The sequence below is a fragment of the Ovis canadensis genome, chromosome 14 (assembly GCF_042477335.2).
Source record: "Ovis canadensis isolate MfBH-ARS-UI-01 breed Bighorn chromosome 14, ARS-UI_OviCan_v2, whole genome shotgun sequence".
In the NCBI taxonomy this organism is placed as follows: Eukaryota; Metazoa; Chordata; class Mammalia; order Artiodactyla; family Bovidae; genus Ovis; species Ovis canadensis.
Genome location: NC_091258.1, coordinates 68,482,305 through 68,510,060, shown reverse-complemented (window position 1 = coordinate 68,510,060; position 27,756 = coordinate 68,482,305). Strand labels below are relative to the sequence as shown.

General features: G+C 50.3%; 2 protein-coding genes across 10 annotated transcripts in view; both read left to right on the top strand.

Annotated features, from left to right (window-relative positions):
* Positions 1-24,667, top strand: PLEKHA4 (pleckstrin homology domain containing A4). 9 transcript variants are annotated; one of them, XM_069551152.1, is made up of 20 exons: positions 1-319; positions 1,452-1,541; positions 2,649-2,756; positions 4,539-4,611; positions 4,727-4,827; positions 4,982-5,091; positions 6,622-6,840; positions 7,196-7,475; positions 8,105-8,179; positions 9,393-9,440; positions 9,570-9,650; positions 9,814-9,963; positions 10,877-10,975; positions 12,536-12,676; positions 14,086-14,185; positions 14,268-14,344; positions 21,286-21,447; positions 23,335-23,393; positions 23,793-23,905; positions 24,236-24,667. In XM_069551152.1, the coding sequence occupies exons 1-20, from the start codon at positions 209-211 to the stop codon at positions 24,493-24,495; spliced, it is 2,457 nt and encodes an 818-aa protein (XP_069407253.1). In that variant the 5' UTR covers positions 1-208; the 3' UTR covers positions 24,496-24,667. The 9 variants fall into 9 exon arrangements, with proteins under 9 accessions (XP_069407253.1, XP_069407254.1, XP_069407262.1 ...); XM_069551154.1 differs by lacking the exon at positions 1-319 and adding an exon at positions 372-977; XM_069551155.1 differs by lacking the exon at positions 1-319 and adding an exon at positions 397-528.
* Positions 24,637-27,756, top strand: part of HSD17B14 (hydroxysteroid 17-beta dehydrogenase 14) — a 19,101-nt gene continuing 15,981 nt past the window's right edge. The window contains exons 1-5 of the mRNA XM_069551167.1: positions 24,637-24,773; positions 25,097-25,234; positions 25,737-25,775; positions 25,965-26,047; positions 26,552-26,618. Coding sequence (XP_069407268.1) covers positions 25,147-25,234; positions 25,737-25,775; positions 25,965-26,047; positions 26,552-26,618 — 277 coding nt within the window. The 5' untranslated portion in view covers positions 24,637-24,773; positions 25,097-25,146. The remainder of the gene's footprint in view (positions 24,774-25,096; positions 25,235-25,736; positions 25,776-25,964; positions 26,048-26,551; positions 26,619-27,756) is intronic.

The following is a 27,756-nucleotide window of genomic DNA, read 5'->3' as shown; positions in this document are numbered from 1 at the left end:
ATTCACAGCCCAGCAGTCCTGAATCCCAGCTCACACCTTTCCAGGTGTCCAGGAGTCTGAGCCCCCGCCCCTTCCAAGATCCTAGTGATCTCCACTCAGGATGCGCTAGTGACCCCCCGGCCCCTGACAGCGACCAATCCACTGAGGCCCTGGAGTCCAGGCCCAATTCCAACTCGCCAAATATTTAGGAATCCTAGCTTCAGCTTTTATGGGACCCCGGTGGCCCAGGCTCCAGTCCAGCAGGGATCCAGCGGTCGGGGAGGGGGCTGGACGTCGCCCCCAACCCCTCCCCTCGGCTTCAGGGGCAGCTGAGCCAGAGGTCAGGCTGCGGTGGGGAGGCCAAGAGGGGCGGGGTCAGCTGGGATTGGGAGGGGAGACAGACGCGTGGGCGGCTGGCAGAGGGAGGGAAGGACCCGCAGAGAGGAAAGAGAAACTGGGCGAGCGAGGAAGAGAGAAAGTGAGAAGGGGAATCCGGGAGAGGAGGAAACAGCGGTCGTGGAGGGCCACGGAGAGAAAGAGAAAGAGATTGTAAGGGAGAGGGAGAGACGGGGCGAGACAGGGAGGGAGAGAGAGAGAGAGAAAAGGGGATGGAGACTTAAAGACGAGAACTCCGTGAGTCCCAGAGAAAGAACTGGACAGAAACAAGAAAGACTGGGAGAGAAAGTGGTATGCGGGGTGGGGGTGCTGCAGAGGAGAGGAGCGAGGGAGAGACGGGGAGAGACGAGAGATTCGAGAGCCAGAGACGCGGAGACAGAAGGTGAGACTGGAGAGAGAGAGACAGGGTAAGAGGAAGAGTGATCGTCTGAGGAAGAGACACCATCAGAGACAAAGAGACAAAAAGGGTGTGGATGAGCAGGTGAGAGCGGAGGGCTATGAGAGGCCGCCCTTGAGAGGCGGCCGAGGAGGGGGACTGGGGCTGGGTGTCCCAGCACCCACCCTGCCCTCGTGTGCTCTCTGCCCTCCGGACCCCAGAGCTGGTAAGTCCCCTGGCTGGGCTGCGAGGAGCTGCCAGAGTGCGCATTCCTGGTGTCCTGGGACTTGGCAAGGATGTTTTAGGGGTGCGTGTGGGAGGAAGGGCAGGAGACAGGTAGCTGCGGGGGCGGGGGTAGCCCCGGAAAGAGTCAGGGAATGAAGGGTTCCTGAGCACAGAGAGGGTCAAATTCCTGGCCAGAGGGCAGGGGGGCAAGAATAAAGGGGCCCCTATTCTCTGTCCCGGGCTACAGATGACTCCCCCCCGCCCTCCCCACAGCTGCCAGGGCCGCCCACCTCTCTTGGCATCACTCTTGGTATGCGGTCCCAGGCCAGGGCCTCCCCCAGCACCCCCAGGCTTCAAACAACAGGCTCTTTCTCCCCAGCCTCCTCCGACCTGCAAGCCCCTGACCCTGTCTCTGTCCCCACCCGGGTCATCTGCAGAGAGAGGCTCACACAGCTCCCTTTTTTCTCTCCCCAAGCCCCCAATGGAGGACGGTAGACCTCGGAGCAGCCTCAGCCTAGCCAGCAGCGCCTCGACCATCTCCTCGCTCGGCGGCCTGAGCACCAAGGTTCGACTTCTTGGTGGGGCTGGGGAGGAGCCGGGGGTGCTCTGGGCTCCCCGATCTTCCTGTTTCCAAGCCCTGCTTTTGGCACCACCCAAGGGACTCCGGTTGTCAAGAGCAAGGATCTTTAGCAGTGGGGTCTGCCAGACCTAGCAAAGTCCCAAATTGCCCACCCGCCAAAGCTAGGAATTCAGAGGCACTCCCAGCTGTCCCCACCCCGCGGTATTTTCCTAATTTGAAGCCAGACTAACAACCCTGCTTGACTCTGGTTGCTAGGATAAGGCCGCTCCCCAGCCGTGACCTCCCCCCTCCCCAGCCAGGAGCTCAGTGTCTGCTCTTATTAGGGACTAAGAAATCCTGTCTCTAGCCATGCCATCTCCCCGGTTCTGAAATCTGATAAAGGAAAGACCTTTCTCTGACCATAAGGCCTCATGCGGCCCAAGATACTTGCCGCCCAAATCGTCTTCCCAGACCAAAGTTCAGCAGTGACATTCATTTTCTTGTCCTCCAGCCCCTCCCTTCACTCATTTCCAGCTTCCCAAGTTCAGATTCTGTAGATTTGATTCTGACCTTCGTCAGTGCCATTGCTAAGGAAGGGCATCCTTTGGGAATCTGGCCTGGGATATCCGTGGGGATGGGGTTGGGGGGGTGGCATCTATTGAATGGAGGGATTTGGAGCTCGCACCACCACCCTGGATGTGGTCACTATGGAATTCCATTCTCTGGCAAATCAAAGGTGTCCTTTGATTCCAGCTGACCCATCACCGGGGACCCAGCCATGTTGCTGGTTCAGATCCCAAAGGCTTCGGATCTCCATCTCTGGCTTTGGTGGCTAAGGGCAGGCTCTCCTTGGCAATGGACCCTTTATTCCCAAAGTCCCTCCCTAGTGGTCAATGGCCTTTTCCTGGACTCCAGACACCTCTCTCCACCCATGGAAAGTGTCTCTTAACTCTGCAATGCGCACATACAATTCTAATGCCCAAACTCAGCTCCCTTCTTGACCAGGTTTCTCAAGACAGCTGAGCGAGGGCCTTGGGTTGCCTGGGTCCCACCGCATGCCTTCCCAAGCCCATCCCAAGTCCGCGTTCACTTCTGTCCTCCTTGTCTCCTCAGAAGTCCACCCGGGCAGTGAGCAAGGTGCACGCCTTCGGCAAGCGGGGCAATGCGCTCAGAAGGGACCCCAACCTCCCTGTGCACATCCGAGGCTGGCTTCATAAACAGGTAGAGTGAGGTGACAGAAGGGAAAGGACCCTCCAAGTGATGTCAGAGGCTGTGCCTTTGGCTGTCCACCATTTCTCTCCTTCCAAGTCTCCAAATATGTTTTTTCCTGATCCCTGCTACCTCCCTTATTCTGTCAATTCATTCATTCCTGCCATAACTACTTCTTGAACGTTTACCCTGTGCCAAGCCCTGGGGCACATATCATGTAAATAAAACAAACAAGTATCTAGCTACATCCAAGATGGCAGGGATGAATAATAAATTAATGTATATAAAAATGGATTCGATGATTTCAGATGGTGGGAAATGAAGCACTGTGAAGAAATAACACAGGCTTCCCCAGTGGCTCAGTGGTAAAGAACCCACCTGCCAATGCAGGAGATGCAGGTTTGATCCCTAGGTTGGGAAGATCCCCGGAGAAGGAAATGGCAACCTACTCCAGGATTCTGACCTGGGAAATCCCATGGTCAGAGGAGCCTGGTGGACCACAGTCCATGGGGTTGCAAAGAGTCGGACACGACCTAGTGACTGAGCAGGAGGAAATAACATAGGAAAATGTGCTGGAAGGTGGCTGAAGGATGAGAGCTGCATTTGACTGTTGGTCAGGGAAGGTGTCTCTGGGGAGATGACATTTGAGCTGAGAATTATATGTCAAGAAGGATCCCACTGTGTTAAGATCTGAGGAACAGAGGGAATCTGAAAGCAAAGGACCCTGCAGCAGGCAAAAATTTGGTGTTTGGTGGGAGCTAAGGTGAGAGAAGGAGGAGCGACAGGTGGCAAGGAAGGATTCTCTAAGAGTGGTCCCAGACCAGCAGTATCAGCGTCACCTGGGAACTTTCTAGAAATACAAATTGTCAGCTCCCACCCCAGATCTACTGAGTGGAGAAGGCCAGGGGAGGGAACCAGGGGTCTGTGTTTTAGTAAGCCCTGCTGCTGGTTCTCATGTGTTCCGGAGTTGGTGATACCTTGTAAGGCAGCAAGTTAGGGTAAGGAATTTGAGATGTATTCTAAGTGTGACAGTCATCTCTGTTTTCAGCAGGGACTCACATGATCTGATTAATAATTTTAAGAAATCATGAGTGGGGACTTGCCCTGTGGTCCAGTGGCTAAGACTCCTCACTCCCAATTTGGGGGCCCAGGTTCCATCCCTGAACTGAGAACTAGATCCTACACCCCACAACTAAAAATCCCACATGCCAGGATGAAGATCAAGAATGTTGCAGTTAAGACCTGGCACAACCAAATAAATAAGTAAAAATAAATACTTTTTAAAAAGATCATGCTGCTCCTGTGGGAAGGGATGGAAGAGAAGAGGAGCACGAAGTTGGAGATGGATTAGTTCTAGCAGAGGAAATGGGGAGACGCAGGGTATGGCTCAGCATCACTTTCCTGACCTCTCTGTGTCTCACATGTCATATTAAATGCGCCAAGTTATCCTACAGAAAGCTGCTGCCAGTGTGTGGCGAAGTATCTTTCTGTCCCAGTCTTCCTGTAATTTCTCAATCCCCGAATGACAGATGAGAAACCATGAGGTTCCTAGTGGAGAAATGACTTGCTTAAGGGCACAGTGTGAAAGTGCTGGGGTTAGGAGTCATACTCAGGTCCCGCTGTGTCTAAAATCTATGTCCCCTCAGCTGCAACCCACTGGTTTCCAGTTCTCCACCTGAATCTGTTACATCTAATATGTCTCTCTTCTCCTCCCCTTTCTGTGGGTCTTTGCTTCCAAGTGTCGCTATCTCCACCTTTTTCCCACCCCTCTCTACTTCCACTCTGTCTCCCCAGGACAGCTCCGGGCTCCGGCTCTGGAAACGCCGCTGGTTCGTCCTCTCTGGCCATTGCCTCTTCTATTACAAGGGTCAGTGCCCCAGCTGGCATGGGTGGGCAGGGGCCCCCCTCCCCGTCTCCCTTTCCTTGAGTCTCTGGGCCTCCAGGTCTCTGTGTGATCTATTATCCCAGCCTCTCTTTTGCAGACAGCCGCGAGGAGAGCGTCCTGGGAAGCGTCCTGCTGCCCAGCTACAGTATCAGGCCAGATGGGCCAGGAGCTCCCCGAGGGCGGCGCTTCACCTTCACCGTGAGTCCCTTCCCCCGTGGGAACTAAGGCACTGGGCAGTGGGGGCAGGCATGCAGCATCCAGTATTGGAGATAAAAGACTTTTGCCAGGGTCCATGGCATCCTTCTTTTTAGAGGGCCCGATGTCCCAGTCCCCCAGCTCTCTCTTCTCGCAGGCAGAGCACCCGGGCATGAGGACCTACGTTCTGGCTGCTGACACGCTAGAGGACCTGCGGGGCTGGTTACGCGCGCTGGGACGGGCCTCTCGCGCGGAGGGGGACGATTGGTGAGTGTAAGTCTAGGCCACGCCCCTGACCCTATACCTCCAATCTGGGCTAATCATCCGAAGCTCCTCCCCCTTGAGACCCTGCCACCTTCAGTGTCCAATCACTAGTCTTCTAGCTAAGACGACTCCGCCCTTCAGGTCCCACCTCCAGGAGACCAACTCCAATCGGCAAAAAGTATCTCTCTGTAAGCTCCGCCGACCACTTTGTCCATCAATATTCAGTTCAGTTCAGTTTAGTCGCTCAGTCCTGTCCCAGTTTTTTGCGACCCCATGGACTGCAGCACGTCAGGGTTCCCTGTCCATCACCAACTCCCGAAGCTTGCTCACACTCATGTCCATGGAGTCGGTGATGCCATCCAACCATCTCATTCTCTGTCGTCCCCTTCTCCTCCCGCCTTCAATCTCTCCCAGCATCAGGGTCTTTTCCAGTGAGTCAGTTCTTCTCATCAGGTGGCCACAGTATAGGAGTTTCAGCTTCAGCATCAGTCCTTCCAATGAATATTCAGAACTGATTTTCTTTGCATTGACTGGTTTGATCTCCTTGCAGTCCAAGACTCTCAAGAGTCTTCTCCAACAGCACAGTTCAAAAGCATCAATTCTTTGGTTCTCAGCTTTCTTTATGGTCCAGCTCTCACATCCATACATGACTACTGGAAAAACTACAGCTTTGACTAGATGGATCTTTGTCGGCAAAGTAATGTCTCTGCTTTTTAATATGCTAAGTTGGTCATAGCTTTTCTTCCAAGGAGCAAGTGTCTTTTAATTTCATGGCTGCAGTCAACATCTGTAGTGATTTTGGAGCCCCCCAAAATAAAGTCTCTCACTGTTTCCATTGTTTCCCCATCTATTTGCCATGAACTGGTGGGACCAGATGCCATGATCTTAGTTTTTTGAATGTTGAGTTTTAAGCCAACTTTTTCACTCTCCTCTTTCACTTTCATCCAGAGGCTCTTTAGTTCTTCTTCACTTTCTGTCACAAGGGTGGGGTCATCTGTGTATCTGAGGTTATTGATATTTCTCCTGGCAATCTTGATTCCAGCTTGTGCTTCATCCAGCCTGGCATTCCGAAGCATGATGTACTCTGCAATATAAGTTAAATAAGCAGGCGGACAATATACACAGCCTTGACGTATCCTTTCTCAATTTGGAAGCAGTCCTGTTGTTCCATGTCCGGTTCTATTCCATGTCCATCAATACTGCTCCCCCAGAAATCTCGACCCCGTGAGGCTGCCACCTAAACAATGTCAGATTAAAAAAAGGAAAGGCTCTAGGCTGTCTCTGTCTACTTGCCCAATTGTTCGGTCTGGAGATGCATAGTTTGGTCCCAGCGACCTGGATGGACCTTGTGGCGTTGCACGAGATACTCCTCAGGCCTCAGTTTCCGCATCTGCAAAATGGGGACAACGGTTGATAGTGCACTACCTCCCTTTTTTTTCTTTGTAGATTCCTGTGTCCTTGTCGGTGAAATGAGAATAAGGGCTGTTATAAGATTCAAAGGAGTGATGTCTTTTTTCTGTGTCCATTCGTTAGTGGGCAGCCGAGGTCATCTGCACGGCCCCAGACTGGGGAGGGCCCAGGCGGCCCCGGTGGTCCTCCAGAAGTGAACAGGGGCGTGGAAGAGGGGCGAGGCTCAGAATCACCAGAGGTGGCGCGGCTCTCCAGAGGTCGTGGCCGACCCGGGCTGCTCACTCCCAGTCCCACGACTGACCTGCAGTCTGGACCCCGAATTCGGAGGACGAGGAGCCCAGAGTGAGTTGGACGAGGGAGTCTGGGATGAGAAGGTTCTATAGGGCTGAGCTTCCGAGGGCATTCTGAGGGCGCGGTGAAGGGCAGGGCTGGGACTGGTTAGGGGCATGGCTTAGCGCTTTCTCGAAGGTGTGTGTGATTTGCTGGACGCTTGCGGGGTCAGAGTCTGCTGAGAAGTCCTAAGGAGGGGATGTCACAAAGAGGGAGATTATTCGGGATCGGGCTACGAGAGGAGGGTTCTGCTCCAGAGGGACAATGAGACACACTGAAGGGAGACACGTCTTTGAGGCTGACTCGATGTATGGAGGGATGAGGGAGCTCTTGTTGAGGCAGTTTGCCTTTTCTCTCCTCTCCACAGCCTTTTCACACCCCTCTCTCGTCCTCCCTCGCCTCTGAGCCTCCCTCGGCCCCGTTCTGCTCCTGCACGCAGACCTCCACCCTCCTCTGGAGACGCAGCACCTTCTGCCAGACCCCATACCCCCCTGAGTCGCATCGATGTCCGGCCTCCCCTGGAATGGGGCCTTCAGCGCCAGATGCTCTCTAGGCCTCCCACTCCCCGCCGAGGACCCTCTTCTGAGGCTAGAGGAGGAAGGCCCCCCAGGAGTCCTCAGCACTGGAGTCAAGAGGCCAGAACACCGGTGAGCAGAGATGGCAGGGAGAGGGACTACAGTGCCCATATGGCCAGGGGACTGCCTTTCCAGGCCAGTCTCTAAGCCATTGGCCCCTGGGTATCATGGAGATTGTAGTTCAGCATAATCGCAGCTGGGTTCAGATGTGAAAGGGAGAGTGAACTTTATCGCCTGTCAGTTCTCAGGGCTGTCTTCAGGCTGGTCTGTGGCAGTTATTACCCCTTAAACATTATAGAATAGTCCAGAATATGCTCCTCTGATACAATACTGTGAGAGCAGTGTGCATTGCCTCTGCCTCGTGTGTCCAGTTTTCTCTTTCCAAGTTGGCCACCTGCTATTTTCTCTGAGCATCACGGGATTGCAGCCCAGAAAACCCACAGCTAACCACAAATGTGAGAGTAAGAGTAGACTGCAACTTTCACTGGTTCCTGGGACTGTTTTGCAGGCTGTTCATTTATTATCATCCTGCGTGTCCCCACGGTGGCACACAGCTGGAGAAAAGATAGTTGAAGTTCTGGGGACCCAGTTCTGAACCTCAGAGAGTCTCCTATGGCACTTCAATGCCAGACACATCCTTTCTATATCTGTTATTAAGACATGCGAATTTCTAAACATCTCTATTGGAATATTCCTCCCAGGCCCACTCTGGAACCTCCACATATCTCCAGCTCCCTCCAAGGCCTCCTGGGACCCGGGCTTCCATGGTTTTATTGGTAGGTATCCTGGGGCACCTTGAATCTGCCAGAGCCCCCTCCCATGCTTTCTTTGCTATAGTGAATGTCATCTCATTGACTAGTGTGCCTAGAGAAGGCTGGGCATGTCAAGGTGCCTGCATAGGTGCTATATTAGTTTCCTAGGGCTCCTGAAAACTCAGTGGCATATGTATACGGAATATCTCTCCACCATTCACACAGTCTTCTTGTTGTTCTGTCGCTCAGACGTGTCCAACTCTTTGTGGCCCCATGGACTGCAGCGCGCCAGGCTTCCCTGTCCTTCAATTCCCGGAGTTTGCTCATACTCATGTCTATTGAGTCAGTGGTGCCATCCAACCATCTCATCCTCTGTCATCCCCTTCTCCTCCTGCCTTCATGTCTCTCCCAGCCTCAGGGTCTTTTCTAATGTGCCGGCTCTTCACATCAGGTGGCCAAAATATTGGAGCTTCAGCTTCAGTATCAGTCCTTTCAATGAATATCCAGGATCGAGTTCCTTTAGGATTGACTGGTTTGATCTCCTTGCAGTCCAAGGGACTCTCAAGCATCTTCTTCATCTTTCATTTGAGTCTTAAAGTTTTCCCATAGAGATTTTGTGTGCTGTTAGTTAAGATAAGGCTGATAGTTTTCATAGTTATTTGAATGGTGTATTCTTATGTTTTAAAAATTATTTTCTATTAATAGTTATTGATGATGTAGAGATACTGTTTGTAACTTCCTTTTACATCGGGCATCCTTGCTGAATTCTCGTTTGCTCTAAAAATTTTTAAAGTTTTTTTTTTCTTTTAATAATCATTTCATTCTGTTGATTTTCAGGGCAGATGAGTGCATCATCTGTAAATAATGATGGTTTTATCATTCTCCTTCCTACCCTTACATTTTTCTTTTTCTTAAGCTACAGCATCTCTCAAGATCTCTAATACTGGTAAACTGTCACAGTGGCAGTGAGCATCCTTGTTTTATTCTCAATCACAAAGGAACTGTCTAAATTTTCTCCATCAGTTATTGTATTTGTATAGTTATTTGGTAGCAAAGCCCACTAGATCTTCCTAAAGCCAAAAATCTGGCAATTAGTCTACTGAGGTTTGCTTTGCTAAAGCTTGGAACAAAGCTAATAAGGACAAGGGGTGCCAGCCAGTAGAAATAGGGCTCAGCACTGAGCTACAATGAGGACTTGTTTGGGCATGTGACCCCCAACTTTTCTCTTTCTCCTCAGCCAGGACCCCCTCTAGACTCAACCTTCCATCAAAGCTTGGAGACAGATGTAAGCACTCCTGATGCAACCCTTGTTGAATTCGCAGAATTGAGGATAGAATGTTTTGGAAGGTGGGAGGGTGGGCGGGGCGAAGAGCCATGTCTGGTCCATAAACAGCTCCTGTCCTCCTTTCTCCAGACTCTGTTGACCAAGTTGTGCGGGCAGGACCGACTCCTGAGGAGGCTGCAGGGGGAGATAGATCAGAGGCAGGAGGAGAAGGTACAGGACTCTGGGACAGGGGAAGGAGGGACACTTGGCCTCTCCACCTGCCCTTAGCCCATCCTGACCCCCAGGATACGAGAGGATACCAGAAGCCAGCTTTTCTCTTGCCCTGAGGCTGGGTGTGGTTTCAGAAGTCTAACCGTCTTCTCCCTTGGTGCAGGAGCAATTAGAAGCAGCTCTAGAATTGACCCGACAGCAGCTGGGCCAAACAACCAGGGAAGCTGCAGCTCCTGGGAGGGCTTGGGGGCACCAGCGCCTCCTGCAGGACCGATTAGTCAGTGTGAGGGCGACTCTCTGTCACCTGACCCAGGTGAGCATCTGAGAAGGGGCATACCCCAGGACTCTCCAAGTTGTTACTAAAGGGAACTTTCCCCCAAAGACTCTTGGGAGGGTAGTTCTTGAGACTCCCCCTCCGTCTGAAACCAATGATCTTGACAGTCCTAGAGGGTGAGGCGCAAGCAGCCAAGAAACAACCGTATTTAATTTAGCCATTTAAGGGGGGTGATTTTGATATAGACTTCCTGGCTTTGAATCTCAGCTCCCACTCACAGCTGCTGTGTGACCTTAGAAAAGTTACTTAACCTCTCTGGACCTTAGATGCCTCTTCTGTAAACTTGAGATGATAAAAGTAATATTTACTTCTACGGCCATTGTGAAGATTTCATAAGTATATGTAAACGAATCACAGAATATTTAACTTATGCTCCTAGTATATGGTAAGCATTACTTGTGTTAGCTGTAATTATTGTTACTGTAAAATGGAGACATTGATAGTACCTACCTCACAAGAATTAAGTGAGAGCTAAGAACAGTGTCAAGTAAATGTGCCAAATAATGTTAAGTAAGTGCCGAATAAATGTTAGCTGCTCTTGTTATTATTGGTACTGGCAAAGAAGTTTCTGCTGCCCACTGGGGCATAAGGTTTGTGGCTTTGTCTGTTCCAAGGATTCATTAGATCTGTGGACTCTGTCGCCCTAGAGGAGTGCAGAGGTAATCCAGAAGATTCAGGAAAAGCTGTTCTGTCTGCACTAGCTGTTCATTGGAATGGCAGGTTCCACACAGATGCTGGGGTTCCCAGTAGTCTGAGCAAAGAGGCCCTTGGGATTGTAGTCCATATAGCCCCAGGGGACACTTCCTCCTGCTCAGCTAGGAAAAGATAGAATGGGGAAAGATATGGTGGGTGGGCATGCTAACTGTGTGTCTCTCTTTTTCTGGAACCTGAGGAGCGAGAGCGTGTTTGGGACACGTACAGCGGCCTGGAGCGGGAGCTGGGCACCTTGAGAGAGACCCTTGAGTACCTGCTGCACCTCGGGTCCCCCCAGGTACACCCCTGCCCCAAGCCCCCAAGCCCTGCCTTGCTCTCCCAAGTTCACTCGGTCATCTCAATAAATGCAGGAAAAACAGTTATAAAATGTAATATCCTTTCAGGGGCTTCCCTCACAGCTCAGTTGGTAAAGAATCCGCCTGCAATGCAGGAGACCCCGGTTTGATACCTGGGTTGGGAAGATCCCCTGGGGAAGGGAAAGGCTACCCACTCCAGTATTCTGGCCTGGGGAATCCCGTGAGGTTGCAAAGAGTCGGACACAGCTGAGCCACCTTCACTTGCACTTTCACTTCCAATATCCTTTCATGATAAAATCTCTCAGCAAAGTAAGAATATAAACTACTTCTTTAACCTGTTTAGGCATCGATAACAAACCTACAACAAAGCATTGTTGTCGACAGTGAAATACCGAAGTCTTTCCCCCAATATTCAGAATAAGGCCAGGATGTATATTATTGCGAGTTCCAGTTAGTGTTGTACCAAGGATCCTAAACAGTACAAGTGAGTCTAACAAATAAGTCAAAGGTATAAGGACCAAAGAGGAAAAAGTAAAGCTGTTTTTACTTACAGATGACAAAATTGTGTATGTAGAAAGTCCAAAATAATCTCCAGATAAACTGTTAGCATAAGCAAATCCAGCAAGGTAACTAAATGCAAGAATAATATATAAAAATCATCTTCCTGTATGCTACTCCAGTACTCTTGCCTGGAAAATCCCATGGGCGGAGGAGCCTGGTAGGCTGCAGTCCATGGCGTCGCTAAGAGTCGGACACGGCTGAGTGACTTCACTTTCACTTTTCACTTTCATGCATTGGAGAAGGAAATGGTAACCCACTCCAGTACTCTTGCCTGGAGAATCCCAGGGATGGGGGAGCCTGGTTGGCTTCTATCTATGGGGTCGCACAGAGTCGGACACGACTGAAGCAACTTAGCAGGAGCGACAGCAGTGTTTACAATTAACATAAACAAATTAACTATCTGAAAGAAGTTTAATGAAAGATATGCAAGACATCTACTCTGAAAGCCACAAAATGTCATTGAGAGAAATTAAAGAAGGCCTATATAAATGGAGAGAGGGACCATGTGCATGGATAGGAAATATACTAGTATAAAGATGTGGTCTCCGCAGATTGACTTCCCCAGCGGGGATCTGCTGTCCCAATACAACATGTGGAGATTGACAAGCTGACTTTAAATCGTATCTGGAAGTGCAGAAGGCCGAGAGTAAGCCAAGGCAGCCTCCAAGAACAAAGCCCGAGGACAAACACAACTGGATAGTGTCTGACTTTAAAGCTACAGTTAACAAGAAGGCAGTGTAGTACTGACACAAATTTAGACAAACAGACTAAAGGGATAGAATATTCAGAAACAGACTCATATTTACTTATATGGTCGTCTATTTACAACAGAGGTAACAGTGCAGAAAAAGACAATATTTATGATAAACGGTAATGGGTCAGTAGAATGGGGAAATTTCAGACCCTTTCCATGGCTTCTCGACTTTAACCCTCCTTGCATTTTTCCACCTTTGAGTAACAAATTCCTTTCCTCTCTCCAGGACAGAGCATCTGCTCAGCAGCAACTGTGGATGGTGGAAGACACGCTGGCAGGTCTGGGGGGCCCCCAGAAGCCACTTTCCAACACTGAGCCTGACTCCCCATCCCCTGCTCTCCAGGGCGAGGAGTCCTCAGAGAGGGAGGTGAGGCCACACACATCTTTCCCACCTCCAGTTTCTTGTCCTGTCTGCCCCTGGCCTAACCCGCTACCCACTCACCTCTTTCACCCTTGGTCGGCTAGCCAACCTCAGGTACATGTCCTCTATTTCCTTATTTGGTATTATGGTCATAGTCCAGAGGTGTGCTGGACCCACAACACAACAACTTGGTGAGTTGCCAACAGCTCACAAGGTCCCGTTGCCTGCATCTCAGCTCCACAGTGATGACATGTTGGTAGCTTGAAATTGACTGTGGTGGGAGTATTTACACTATGGAAATTGGCAAACTGCTGCAAAAGAGGGCTCTTTTCTTCCAGAGGGCATTTGTTAAACATTTACCAGATAGCACTGATCTTAATCCCTCCCTTGCAGGGTTAATTTAAATATTTGCTTACAGTTTATTTTGGTTTTTCTAAATAGACATTCACATCTGTAAACAATAGGATTTTGGTTTCAGCTCCAACCTCCAATTCCTTACAACTCGTTATTCTCACACATTGGCTAGAATTGCCATTTGTTGTTGTTTAGTCGCTAAGCCGTGTCCAGCCCTTTTGTGACTCCATGGACCGTACGTAGCACACCAGACTCCCCGTGGGATTTCCCGAGCGAGGATACTGGAGTGGGTTGCCATTTCCTTCTCCTGCAGGGCTCTTTAGAAAGAAGACATTGTGACTAGAAAGTGCCTGACATAGAGTAAGCCCTCAGGAACCAGGAGCCATTGCGGTCATAGCTGAGTCGAACAGAGGGGATTCAATGAGAGAATTCTGGTAAAGTAGTTAACACCATGCCAGATGCATAATCATTATAAAACCTCACACGTGGACCAGTGTGGGAATCCCTGGTGGTCCAGTGGTTGGGAATTCACCTGGCAGTGCAGGGGACATGGGTTCTATCTCTGGTTCGGGAGGATTCCACATGCTTTTGGGTGACTAAGCCCAAGTACTCCAACTACTAAAGTCCGTGCCATCTAGAGCCTGTGCTCTGCAACAAGAGAAGCCACGAGAAGCCCATGCACGGCAACTAGAGAGTAGCCCCCACTCGCTGCAACTAGAGAAAGTCTAGGCAAAGCCACAAAGGTCCAGAAAAACCAAAATTAATTCATTAATTAAAAACCCCCCCTCACAGGTTATAAAGACTTGTTATGTGCCAGGCACTGTTCTAAGCGCCTTCCTTGTATCCATTCGGTCCTCATATCAAAAGGGTGAAATGTGGCACAGAGAGGGAAAGTAACTTGCCCAAGGTCACACAGCAAGCAAAATGGCAGAGCTGAGGTCTGAAAACAAGGTTTGGCTCCCGGTTTTCAATCTTAATACTACTTACGTAGTCTCTGTACTGCTACGTGCTTGAAAACTGTAATCCTAGTGATCTATTATCCCCTTTCTTGACCTCCCCAGAGCCTGACGGAGTCCTTGGAACTGAGCTCATCCCGGTCCCCTGAGGCTGATTGGGGGAGGCCCCCAGGGGGCGACAGAGAGCTCTCCAGCCCTCGCTCAGGTGAGCATATGCGGTTGGGAGGGACTCACTCGGCCTTCCGCAAGCTCACCACATCCTCACCCATCCCGTTCTGCTCCTCCAGGAATTGGATCTCCAAGGGTCTCCCGGGCTTCCAGCCCCGAGGGTCGCCGCCCCACTTCCCCTCAGCCAGGAACCAAGGTAGGCAGTCCATCCAATCTCCTTGGGTCCATTGTAACCCTTTGCCCACCACGGATCCCCTACTTTTGGGGAAACATGTGGGAGAGGAGCATTCTAAGCCACACCCCAGAGCAGAGAGAGTGAGATTTGCGAAGAGCACTGGGATTGAATTTTGTCTCTGCCACTTCTAACCTGTGTGACTTTGGGTTGGTTAAGAAACCTCTCTGCCTCCATTTTCTCATCTGCAAAATGGAGCTGATAGCAGTGTCTACCACCCAGAGCTGAGGTGGAGAGTCCAACTAGATGAATGCCCCTGAAGTTTGGAAGCAGTGACTTCGAGCAAGCACTTCATTCATTCATTCATCCATAATTCATTCAACAGATATTTATTAAATGCCCTCTTTGCTATCTAATAAGATAGCCAGTAGCCACATGAGGCTATTTAAGTTTAAATGAATTTAAATGAAATAAAATAAAAAATCACCTTCATTTGAGGAGTTCAGGTATACAGGAGATACACATGGCCAGCAGCTACCCTGTTGAATAGTGAAAATATAGAATATTTTCATCATTCAGGAAAGTTCACTCAGGACCCAAATGTGAGCAAGATGAGAAAAATCATCCTTCTCTCATGAATCTGACATTCTAGTGGGAAGAGGCAGATAATAAATAATTGTGAATTGTGTTATGTAAGTGCTAAATAAATAAAAACGGCCTGGGGAGGGGATTTGGAATATTGGCGAAGGGATGGAGTTGTGAATGTTTTGGTCTGGGGAGGCTTCTGTCAGGGAAGGAGCCCTGGGGATGTCTGGTGGAAGAGCGTTAGAGGCAAAGGGAAGAGTATTTGCAAAGGTTCTGAAGAGTCTGGTGTGTTGGAGGAGCAGCTAGAAAATCAGTGTGGTTGGAACCGAGTAACCGAGTAAGGGGAAGTGGTTGCTGATGAGGACAGAGAGGCAATGGGGGCAGATCCGGCCGGGCCTTGTGGTCCAACATGAGGACTTTGACACTGGGTAAGCCGGAGCCATGCCGAGTTCTGAGCAGAGGAATGGGAGTTTCCACAAATGGAGACTGGTGCTGTCTGGAGGCCACTTGGGGGAGTGGACTGTGTGGATACCGCCTGAGTCATGGTTGAGGGGGCCAGTGGGATATTTGAGGGGGACTGATAACAGTTGTTTGCACTAACTTAGAAGTGGCGACATCAAGAGGGAGTCAGATTCTAGATATACTGGGTTTTCAAACTTTTTAAAAAACCCTTGGGACCTCAGACGCCATTTTCGTTTTTGTTTTGGCCGCCCTCCACCAGCTTGCCTGTTCTTAGTTCCAGGACCAGGGTTGGAACCCCAGTCCCTGGCGGCGAGAGCACCAAGTCCTAACCACTGAGCTGCCAGAGGTTTAAAATGCAAAATTTTGCAGATTCTAGGCTGGTAATTTGGTGCGTATACCGTGTACTGTGTGTGTCTGGAGCAGCGTGTGTGTGCGTGCTGTCGCTTCAGTCGCTTCCAATTCTGTGTGACCCCGTGGACTGCAGCTCGCCAGGCTCCTCTGTCCACGAGATTCTCCAGGCTAAAATACTGGAGTGGGTTGCCATGCCCTACTCTGTCTGGAGCAGATGCTTCATCAAATACATTACCATTTCTCTAATAAAATGTATGAATCTGCATATGAAATGGGATAAAGGCTATAAATAATATCGCCATTTAAATGTCAAGCTAAAAGCAGAGCAGTAAATGACTTAAGTGAAGGAGTCAGTGGAATAAAAATAAATGATATTATCAGCCGCTTTTTTATTTCTCAGGGAAAGGTTTAGTAAACATGTCACACATCCAAGTACAAAGGAAGCCAGGAACCTAACTATTCACACGCAGTGAATGCACATGCTATCTGGTGGCTTGAGGACTCTGGGGACAAAGGTCACTGGTCGGGCCAGCAGTGCCATCATCCAGTTGGACATAAGAAGCAGGACCAGGGGTGGGGCTTCCTGAGGATGAAGCAGGTGACCTCTGTAGAGTTTCTGGCTGTGTCATCTGTTGTTTTTTTTTTTTTCCCCCAAGCTGCTTACTTCCCCAAACAGGGAATGGAAAGTGCCAAGTCCTAACCACTGGGAATTCCCTTGTTAGCTCCCTAATAAAGGGTCTTGTCTGGGCCCTGTCCTTTTAATTGAGTACACTGGTTAGAGTCTCTTGGTTGCTCATAAACACAAAGCCCTGAAGGTCAGCAATGAACTGACTGCTCATTTCATCATTTTGTCTGTGGGGAGTTTCCACTCTGTAGCCCCAAGGTCATCAACAGCATTGCTGTAATCTTCTCCCATTTCAGAATCTCAAGCCACAGCCTCAGTTTCTTTGTCTCCCAACCAGTGCCCACCAGGCAAGTCATTGCTGGGACCAGTGGGAGCTTCCAGTTTTACCTGATCACCTTGGGTAAAAAGAGCAAGGATCAGGAACTTCCCTGGTGGTCCAGTGGCTAAGAGTCGTGCTCCCAATGCAGGGGGCCCAGGTTCCATCCCTGGTCAGGGAACTAGGTCCCGCACACCACAGCCAAGAGTTTGCAGGCCCAGACTAGGAGACGTCCCATGCTGCGAAGTTGCCATGTGACACAGTGAAGATCGAAAGTCTTGCAAGCACAAATCATTGGGGAATTCAGGGGATAGCTTCCAGGCAACCTGGGCATGTTGGGGATGGTTTCCTGGAGGCAGACAGACCTTGAAGAAGGAATCCATGGCCAAGAATTTATCCATGGCAAAGCAGGACAACAGCTGGTGTAAATGTCTAGACTCAAGTGGGGATTTAGGAAGCCAGGGCTTCTATTAGCCTACAGGATACCTTTTTGTGAGTTAGAGACAGGCGCCCCCTTCTACGTGAGCAGAACCTGGAGCCATCAATGGAGGGCTTAGCCTTTGGGCAATGAGCAACCCATACAACTGCACATGGCCTCTTGGGAGCACAGAGCTCTGACCTCGGAATGCCATCCCCCAACTGAAGGGTAGTTCAGTTCAAGTCAATGAATTTCTCAGACCCTTCCTGACTGTCAGGCCCTACAAGGCAAGATCCCCAGACCACGTCCTGTTTTTAAGGATCTACATTTCTGAGTTTGCCAGTGTAGTGAATCTCTGCATCACAATCTCTAGTTTTTTAAAAAAAACTCTGTTGTTGCTGTTATTTTTTTTGGCTGTGCCACGTTGCATGTGGGATCTTAGTTCCCCAACTAGAGATTGAACTGGCACCCGCTGCATTGAAAGCACGCTGTTTTCCTGTGGCTTCCCGCATCCTGAAGCTGGCAAACAGATCCTGCAGGAAAAGTATGGCTGCTGGACTTGGCAGGACCATTCTGATGCCCACTGAACCATCAGCAGATGACCAATCCAAGTACAGTGTCAAGAGGAGTTGCTGTTTCTCCCTTTCTCCCTAAACTTTGACGAGTGCAGGAAGAAATCCCAAATTCTCTTATTTGTTCAAGATTCTGATCTTCTAGAGGCCAGCCCTGGTGGAAGGTGTTGGGGGACCTGCCAGGAATTATTCCTGCTGCTGGAGTCTGATGGGAGAGAGGCATAAATGCAATCCTTACACGCATCTAACAGAGTTAAGCTGTTTCCTAGGGGTCTCAGCATTGGGAAGCCTTTTAAAGGTCAGGTAAGCAAAAGAATTGGACATGACTTAGCGGCTAAACGAGGACAACAATAAGCTGTCTGGATGAATGAAAAAGCTATCGCTGTGTAGGAAACAGTACTCCAAAGGGGAACAGGCTATGCATGCAAAGGCATGGAGGGGATAAAGGAAAAAGCAGCTGCTTTGTATAGGAAACAAAGCTGCATGTATTCCCTAGTGGCTCAGACGGTAAAGAAGCAGCCTGCAATGCAGGAGACCTGGGTTCTATCCCTGGGTTGGGAAGATCCCTTGGAGGAGGGCATGGCAACCCACTCCAGTATTCTTGCCTGGAGAATCCCATGGACAGAGGAGCCTGACTGGCTACAGTCGCAGAGTTGGATACGACTGAGCAACTTAGCACAGCACAAGCAAGACAGACCTCTTGTAAGATAGAGCCGACCTGAGCAAAGCGAAGAGTTGATGTCATATGGCGTAGAGTTGGGACACGGGTGGACTTGTGGAGCCTGGAGTGTTGAGTTGTTCTACGATAAACGGGGGAAGCTTTGTGTCTGTTGCTGATTGGCTGATTTTCGGAAACGCAGGGCCGGCGCTGATTGGCTGGCTTTTAGGGCGCTGGAATGCCAGTTAAGATTGCTTATTCGCATAGGTTTAAAAGCTTTTCTGTTGCTTCCTTACTATCAGGTGGAAACCAAATACTCAATCTGGCCTTTCTTAGGAAGAGAAGAACTATTTTCAGTGGTGTGTGTTAAGGATTGCTGAAAAGTGTTAGTCGTTAAGTCGTGCCCGACTCTTTGCGACCGCATGGACGGTAGCCCGCCAGGCTCCTCTGTCCATGGAATTTTCCAGGCAAGAAAACTGGAGTGGGCAGCCATTCCCTTCTCCAGGGGATATTACAGACCCAGGAATCGAACTGCATCTCCCGCATTGCGGGCAGATTCTTTGCCATTTGAGCCATTAGGTTGGGGCTGCACCAAATAACATCTTGGGGGACTTCCCTGGTGAAAGTCCAGTGGTGAAGATCCGGCGTTTCCAATCCAGGGGGTGCAGGTTCAATCCCTGGTCCGGGAACTAAAACCTCACATGCGATGTCGCTCGTCCAAAAAAAAAAAAAAAGGGTGGGGGGAATGTCTCCTCCCTCAACCCTGTGGGCAGCTTACATACAGGAGTGGTGCAAGGGGGAGCCAGGAATTTCAGAACTGACCAAGGAAAAAGATACGACCACTAGGTGGCAGTAGCACACAGAGTTTCAGTTGGTCCACAGCTGACCGGTTTGCTTGTGGAATAAGTCCCTCACAGCAAGGGACCCTCCAGAGGTTACTGCGTGGGGGCCACGGCCCAGGAGGAGAGGGACCGGGGACAAGGGGACTCCCAGGAGAGAAGAGATTGGAGAAAGGACTTAAGGATCTAACTGATGGCTTAGCAGCAGAGGGGAGTTTCCTAAGGCCAGCAGCCTGTTGAGGGGGTGGGTGGGGCTTTTATAGCTACAAGTTAATCCTGCTTACTGCTAGCAGATGCTGGTTACAACTTCAGGAAGAATTTAAAGCAGGCAGGCTTCAAATGGCTAAAAATATCCGCCCATGTGGGCTGTCTTTGAAGCAAGTGGATGTGTAAAAGTTTCAGTTTGGCCCTGGCGGAGACTTTCGGGTCAGCGTCTAGCCTGTTGTGAAGAAGTAGGTGATACAGGGCCAGGGAACTCCCTGGCGGTCCTGTGTTTAACATTCTGGGCTTTCACTGCAGAGGCGCAAATTTGATCCTTGGGAACAGAGATCCCACAAGCCCTATGGCTCAACAGGAAAAAAACAAAAACATAGGGCCAATTTCCAGGGGGGCGTGTGACCCAGGATCGATCAAATCAAAGCAAGTAAACTGCAGTGATTGGTCCTGCAATAAGCAACAGATCCAAGCTGTCTGCCTAGAATTTTCTAACTGGAGACTGCAGTCAAGAGTTCTCTCCCCACCCCCCTTCCCTTTGGTTTTTGCTTAAACAATAAATGTATTGTCTTGCAGTTCTGTAGGCTAGAAGCCTGAAATCTAGGTGTCCACAGGGCCACCCGCCTTCTGGAGGCTCTAGGGAAGGATCACTTCCTCAGCTTGTGGCATCATGACTTCACCTGTCACATGGCATTCTCCCTGCGTGCATGTCTGTGCCCAAATTACCCCCTTTCCTGAAGGATAACACACGTTTCCTGCTCTGTTGGCCCCTTTTCTGCTCAGAGCATCCCAGATGTCCAACAGCCTTCCTTCATTTTATCCGATCTCTGTCTCCTTTGTTTTGACTGGGCAGCTTTTCTGCTGAGCTGGTTTACTGGACTCACATATCACATGCCTGATCTCTTACCAAATGGTTTTCCAGCCACACCCTTGGCATTCTCCTCAGAGCAAGCTTCCTTGCAAAGGAGATAGATTGAGAACATTCCAGATTTCAAGTTCTCCTTCCATTCATCCCCATCCTCTTGCGTTTTGAGTTCCTAAGTCTCTAAGCCCAAGATCAAGGTGTCATCAGTATCATACTTCTGGAAGCTTCAGACAAAGTTCCCTGGCTTGTGGCAGATAACCACAATTATCACAGGACACTCTCCCTGTGTGTCTCTTCCCTCTGGTTTTGAGGGCACTGGAGAACTTGTCGAGTCCTCCTTCAGGCAAACCCAAAGTGATCTTCTTAATGATCTTAGTTACAAAATAAATCTCATCCTTCATATTAATGTTTTCAAAGCTGATTGAAACCAGACTTATTATTGTTTTTTTAAAATCATGAGCAAACCAGCGTCCCAACTACTACTTCCAAGAGACTTGTTATGTCCAGAGAAGAGTGGGTGTTGATCAGGCTGGCACTACAGGTTCCAATAGGGCAGCTGGTGGGCTTGAGGCCAGACAGATGGGTAGCAACCAGTCACACAGGAACTGTAACACCTTTGTCCTAGAGCCTTGTGGGATATGGAAGGACTTGAGCATAACCAGCAGAGGGACAGCCTGGGCTCCAGGTGTAGAAGTAAGTCCTTGAGATCCAGGGCTGAACTTATTGGGAAGGGCAAGACACAGGAATTCTCCAGGCCAGAATACTGGAGTGGGTAGCCTTTCCCTTCTCCAGGAGATCTTCCCAACCCAGGGATCGAACCCAGGTCTCCCCGCATTGCAGGTGGATTCTTTACCAGCTGAGCCACAAGGGAAGCCCAAGAATACTGGCGTGGCTTGCCTATCCCTTCTCCAGGGGATCTTCCCGACCCAGGAATCGAACCAGGGTCTCCTGCATTGCAACTGAGCTTTGAGGGAAGCCCATGACAGAGGAGGCTGAGAGGTTCAGGGAAGAGAGAAAAGAGAGGCCTGGTTGGAATCTCTAGATGTTTCTCATCTCCCCAGGTCCCCCTGGCCCGGCCCCGGATGAGTGCTCGGGAGCAGTTGGAGAGAATCCGAAGAAATCAAGAATATGGACGGCCTCTCCCTCGCCCAGCCTCCCCCCGGCTCCTCACCCTGGGGAGGACGCTGTCCCCAACCAGACGCCAGCCTGATGCGGAACAAAAAGTGAGGGAAACAGGGGTGGGTCAGTGAGGCGGCAGTGGGTTCTCAGTTCCTGGTTGGAGCCTCAGTTTTCCTCTCTGTAAAATGGGGATTTTTTTCCCTTCCTCTATATCAGGTTTACTTGTCCCTGTTTTCAATTCAGCATCCTGTCTCCCTTATCAGTGGAGAACAGGATGGGCCAGAGGCAACATCTCCATCCTCACCAGCATTCTCACTCCTCTGGGAGGAGTGGGTTTTAGAGCTGGATTGGAAGCCAAGTTTTCCTGTTCAGTTACTATGCTGTCAAAGGCAAAGAAAAAAAAATGTATTTACTGCCATGGAGATCACACTGCCAATCTGAAGATCAGACTGTCTGGGCAGGATGGTTTTTTCACTTGTTTTTTCGTTTGGGGCTGTGCCACTGCGCAGCTTGTGGGATTTTAGGGCTTGGGTTCAGTCCATGTTTGAGGACTTGGCCGTGGGAGTGCGGAGCCCTACCTGCTGGACCACCAGGGAATTCCCCATGGATAGTTTCATCTTAAGACTCTTCTAGGAAGGAATTAGACAAGTGGGGTGATTTTGGGGTTGTGATTGTTTTTGTAAATGGGGGGCATCTCAAGTCTGCTGAATATCAAACATTGATCTCTATGTCTAGCTAGTTTTTCGGGGGCAACAAGTTCATTAATCATTTATGACAAAAGGAATGTGAATTTGGAGGGTCTGTTTCTGGCCTCGTCACAGGGGGCTCATCTGTGAATCTTGTCGATGAAAATTCTATTAAAATCAAGTTAACAAGAAAAAAGGGGACTTTTATTTGAGCCAAACAGAATTAGAACTTGGGAGAGAGACTCTCAGAAAGTTCTGAGAACTGTTTCACCATCTGTTAGAAGTCAAGAGGCACACTCGTGTCTGTTTTCCAGACAAAAGATCGAACATCAAAATGACATACTGACAGGACTTTCCTGGCAGACCAGTGATTAAGAATTTGCCTTGCAATGCAGGGGACGAGGGTTTGATACCTGGTCTGGGAACTAAGATCCCACATGTCTCTGGGCAACTAAGCCTGTGCGCCACAACTACACAATCTGCTGTTGTTTAGTTGCTGAGTCATGAACGACTCTTTTGCAACCCCATGGACTATAGTCTTCCAGGCAATCTTCCTGACCCAGGGATGGAACCCACATCTCTGTTGAGCAAGTAAGTCTCCTGCGTTGGCAGGCAGATTCTTACCACTAAGCTGTCAGGGAAGCCCCATGCACTGTGACAAAAGATCCCACGTGATGCAACTAAGATCCCAAGTGCCACAACTAAGACTTGATGCAGCCAGACAATTTAAAACAAACAAAGAAGCAAATAACATAGTGATATTTTACCTAAGCTTCACCAAGGATACATAGTCTAGGGAAGCACATGCGAAGCCAGCAGCAAGTTACTGTGACCCCCTGCAGAACTGTGAAAGAAGCTGTTCTTTTAAGAAGTTACACTGGCAGTGTCAGAAGAAAGGGAAAAAAGAAATGATCTTCAGAACAGAGCAAGCACTGCCAACTCTGAGGAGCTCTGGCTAATGTGTAATCCTGGTGTACACTGCACATTAGGGATGGAGGAGCCCCAAACAAGTGCGCAGAGAGACTTTGATCTTTAATTTTCCTGTCCTGTCTTAAAATATCAATTTCACATCATTCAGGCTTATCTAAGTCATATGAAGAAGCTGTTTACCAGAATGCAAAAAGGCGTGGGGAAGTGGTTGGGAGGGTGGTAATTTTCCAAACTCTTCCCTCTTTCCCAGGAGTTCAGGTAAAGTTAAGAATTAGTGTCTTTGGGGCAATTTTATCCTCTGAGCCTCTTCACCCTCAAAATGAGAACATGGGAACTTCCAGGGTGAGGAATTCTAATGCCCCCATTCCTTTGCAGCCTGTCCTGGGACACTCAGGAACCCAGAAATGGCTCCGAAGTTCGGGGTCCTGGAGCAGGTAAGGAATTGGAGATCGAGGCAACAACGAAGGGAAATAAAAAAGAGAAGGGGAGTAGTGTTACTGTTAATGTCTTTTGAGTACTAAAGTACAGATCGCAGAATCTTTTAGAGTCGCTTGAGTTCTTGGGGAATCAGAAAACTCTAGTTCGCGGGGAGAACTGCAGTTCCTTGTTCTATATCAAACTCCGCCCCGCTGTCAGGAAATCGGAGAAATTTTCGGGCAACTGAACTACAAATCCCACAATGCACGCGGGCTTCTAAAAAAAGAGGGTCGCTCCACGTTTAAAATCCTTTAGAGACACGTGCTAGGGACTACAACTCCCAGAAGGACACGCGCGGCACTGTGGCCTCTACTGTACTGGCTAATCGAAGTTTCGCCCAAACTCTCTTTTTCTAGTCCAAGAAACACCACCCCTTATTTGCTGACATCCGAAGGGCACCGGGAGCGAGTCCTCAGCCTCTCTCAAGCCCTGGCCGCTGAGGCATCGCAGTGGCGCGGAATGATGACAGGTGAGAATGAGCTGGGGACTTAGGACTCCTAGGTTTTAGGGATGAGGAGGGGGGGGCGGGTCGGAGGTCTGGAATCTCAGGTCGTGATGGGGAGGGGTCTGAGGGCCCCTGGGAATCCTTTGTCTTAATGAGGGAAGACCTGGACAGGGCTTGGGAGTGCTAGATTCCAGGCAGGAGGGGGCTAAGGTGCAAAAGTGCTGAGTTTGGGAGAGCAGGGGGCAGGGAGGCCGGACTCCTAGGTTTGAGAGGAAAGGCCTGGGGGCGGAGGGCGGTGTCTGGACTTCTGGATTCCTGAGTTTGCCATTCTCATTTCCCATCCGTCCTCTCCAGGTGGAAATTTGGACTCTCGAGGGGACCCTCTCCCCCCTGCGCCGCCACCTCCGTCAGATCCCATGCCCCAGGCGTCCTCACCCCGAAGATCTCCAACAGCCAATTCCTGCTCCACGGGTTTCTCCCCCAGAGGTAGTGGGCGCGGCGCAGGCCCCGCCTCCTGGGAAGAGACCTGGGATTCCGGGCCGGCCCCTCCCGCCCTGACCCCTGACGAGGGGGCGTGGCCTCTGAGGGTCACCCTGCTGCAGTCCAGCTTCTGACGCGCCCAGACGTGGCAGCCAATCAGAGCGTGAGGGCGTGGCCTGGCGGGACCACCTGAAGATCTGCAGCCTCTGTTCTCCCGTGACCTAGAAATGGTTTCTGTGGCCAAAGTTTGCTTTTCCCGACACTTGTCCAAATTTAGATTAAAACTTTGAACTTTTTAGTCAATAACTTTTTGTCTGTTTGAGGTTGTGACTCTGGTGTCTCTGAGTGGGGGTAGAGCTGGGGTCGTGGATTTCTGGGTCGCAAAGGAGGAGGGGACCGGGACCTTGGACTTGTAGGTCTGAGGGAGGAGGAAATCTCAGGGTCCGGAGTACTGGGCCTGAGGGAAGAGGGGGATGGAGACCTGGATTCTTGCGTCTGAAGGAAGACGAGGGACCTGGACATTTAGGTCCGAGGGCAGAGGGCGGCCGGATGCCAGGAATCCTGAACTTGAGGGAAGAAGGTCTGGGCATCCAGACTCTTGGATCTGAGGGAGGGACCAGGCTTCCAGGCTTCTGGCTTTCCTGGCAACGCCCCCCACCCCCACCCTCAGGGCCGGGCTTCCAGGATCCGGCCCCTGTTTACGATTTGACCCCACTACCTCACCCGATTTTGGAGGTGGACAGAAGCCCGGAGTGAGTGAAAGAGGAGAGGCGGTGTCCGGCAGAATGGCAATGGGAACGCGCTATGCTGGGAAGGTGGTCATCGTGACCGGCGGCGGTCGCGGCATAGGAGCCGCGATCGTTCGAGCTTTCGGTGAGTGGGGTCTGGCTGGCTCTAAATATTGGGAATCTGGGAGAGGACGGGCCTCCGAGGGCTAACTAATGGGTGTGAGAAAAAGTAGGTCCTATACTGGAGTCTAGATTCTTATCTTACAAGATCCTATTTGCAAAGTGAACGAAAAGGTAGGCGGTAGTTGCCTAGGGCCTGAGATTTTGGCAGGTTTCCAAACACCGTTTCTGTGGTCTCAGCTGTCTCTGCAAAACAGGCAGTTTGGGGGACGATGTCTCTTGCAGATTTCGGGTTTACTCTGGAACCCAGGAAGGCAGACTCAGGAGCCCCAACAGGCACCTAGAATAACCCAGAAGAGTATCTGTCAAAACTTCTGCCCTCTGTCCTAGGGAGTCATCATGAGACTTTGGGGTCACGAGGGGAGCAGAGTGGGAGACGGGCCCAACCCGCTGTAAGTGGCCCCTAGAGGGCAGCAGAGGCCTTCGCCAAGGTCGGCTGGGGGTAACCTCTTCTTTCTTATTCTCAGTGGAAAGCGGTGCCCAGGTGGTTATCTGTGACAAAGATGGTGAGTGAGGGTCCCTCAGTCCTCATCCCCAACCCTCCAGGGGGATTCCAGGCCCCCAGACCCCTCCTCTGATAGACCCAGGAGTCCAAACCCCTGGCTTCCTCCTCCCTCAGACCCAGGATTCGGCCTCCCAGCCCCCTCCTCCCTCAGACTCTGAAGTCCAGACCCCCAGCCCTTCTCTTCCTGCAGAGGCCAGGGGCAGGGCGGTGGAGCGAGAGCTGCCTGGCACTGTCTTTCTGCGCTGTGACGTGACTCGGGAGGAAGATGTGAGGGTGAGTGTATTTTCTGTCTCTACTACCCGCCATGTCCAGTTGGTTCTCTCTCCCCACCGACCCCCTCCCCTGGCCGCCTCGAAGGCTTTTGCACAGGTGTTCCCTCTGCCTTTCCCGGTTCAGCTCAGTATCTCTTCAAGGCTCTCCCTAACTGTACTGACCAGGTCTTGTGTCTCCTGGGAGGATTTGCTTTTACCTTCCGCTCTTTCAAGGCTCTGTCACAGCTGTCACGGGGATTGGGACAAATACATTCCTCACAGGGGGTCTCATTCTTGCAGGATTCTTTTCTCTTTCCTCACTTTCCATTCCTTCCGTCTAGTCAGTATCTCTGACATCTGTCTCCAGTCCCGGGTCTCTAGGGTAGTGACCACAGTGTGCATGTCACCAGCCCGCTGGGCTCCAGCCCCTCAGCTGTGACTCCTGTCCCCACCTCACCTTTGGGACCCCTGGCTCTATAAGACCTGATGCCAGCACCACTCACTCAGAAGACCTCTCTCTCCCCAGACCCTCGTTTCTGAGACCATCCGCCGATTCGGCCACCTGGATTGCATAGTCAATAATGCTGGCTACCGTGAGTCATGAGGCCTGAGGGCCGTTCCCCACTGGTGTCAACCCACCTCCTGACTTCTCACCCCAAGCCTGGCTCTACCCCTGCTGTGTGCTCCCCAGCCTGTGCCCTTAGTCCTATCTGCATCCATTTCTACATTTCTAAAATGAAAATGACCATTCTCATCATCGTTATAGGGTCGTTGTGCTGAACAGTGTAACTGCTCAGCCTCATAATTATGGGAACTGTCTTGGATGAATAACTTCCATCTTGTAGCCTGTTTCTTATCTAGGAAGCAAGGCTGATGGCCCTTCTCTTTTTCCAATACTGGGAAGATGTATTCTCTACACATGGTTTCTAGGGCTTGGTGTGGAGGCTTTGAAGAGAAATTGCCATCCACTTAATGACTACCCTTTATAACAATGCCTCATATTGCTAAACTGAGACTCAGAGAGGCGAACTGATTGGACTGGAATCACACACTGTGGTAGAAAGAAGCCTTTCTTCTTGGCTGGGCAACGTTGAGCAATTGACTTCCTCTTTCTGGGCTGCACTGTCCTCTTGTAAGGATTTAAAGATATACTCCTCCTTTCTCTCCGTGTGCTTGATCCATTTGGCAGATATTTCTTGAGCATCTACTGTACTCCACCTTCTGTCCTAGGGACTGGAGATTTAGCAGTGAGCAAAATCCACCAAGCTTTCCTGTCTTCATAGCTCAGTTGGTAAAGAATCTTGCCTGCAATGCAAGAGACCTGGGTTTGATCCCTGTGTTGGGAAGATTCCCCTGGAGAAGGGAAAGGGTACCCACTCCAGTATTCTGGCCTGGAGAATTCCATGGACTCTATAGTCCATGGGGTCACAAAGAGTCGGACGCCACTGAGTGACTTTCACTTCCTGTCCTCATGGGATTCACATTGTAAAGTAAGGAAATAGACAATAAGAGGCAGATATAGTTAATACTCATTTATTCACAGATTTTGTATTTGTGAACTCACCTACTTGGTGGGGGTGTGGGTTGTAACCTCAGAATCCCACTGCGCTTTCTGGGTATTTGTGGACAAGTTCAGAGCGGCAAAAGTTTGAGTCACCAGCAGCACATGTTCCCAGCTAAGGTCAAACAAAGTGATGCTCTGCCCTCTGAGTTCAGCTTTCAAAGAGATGC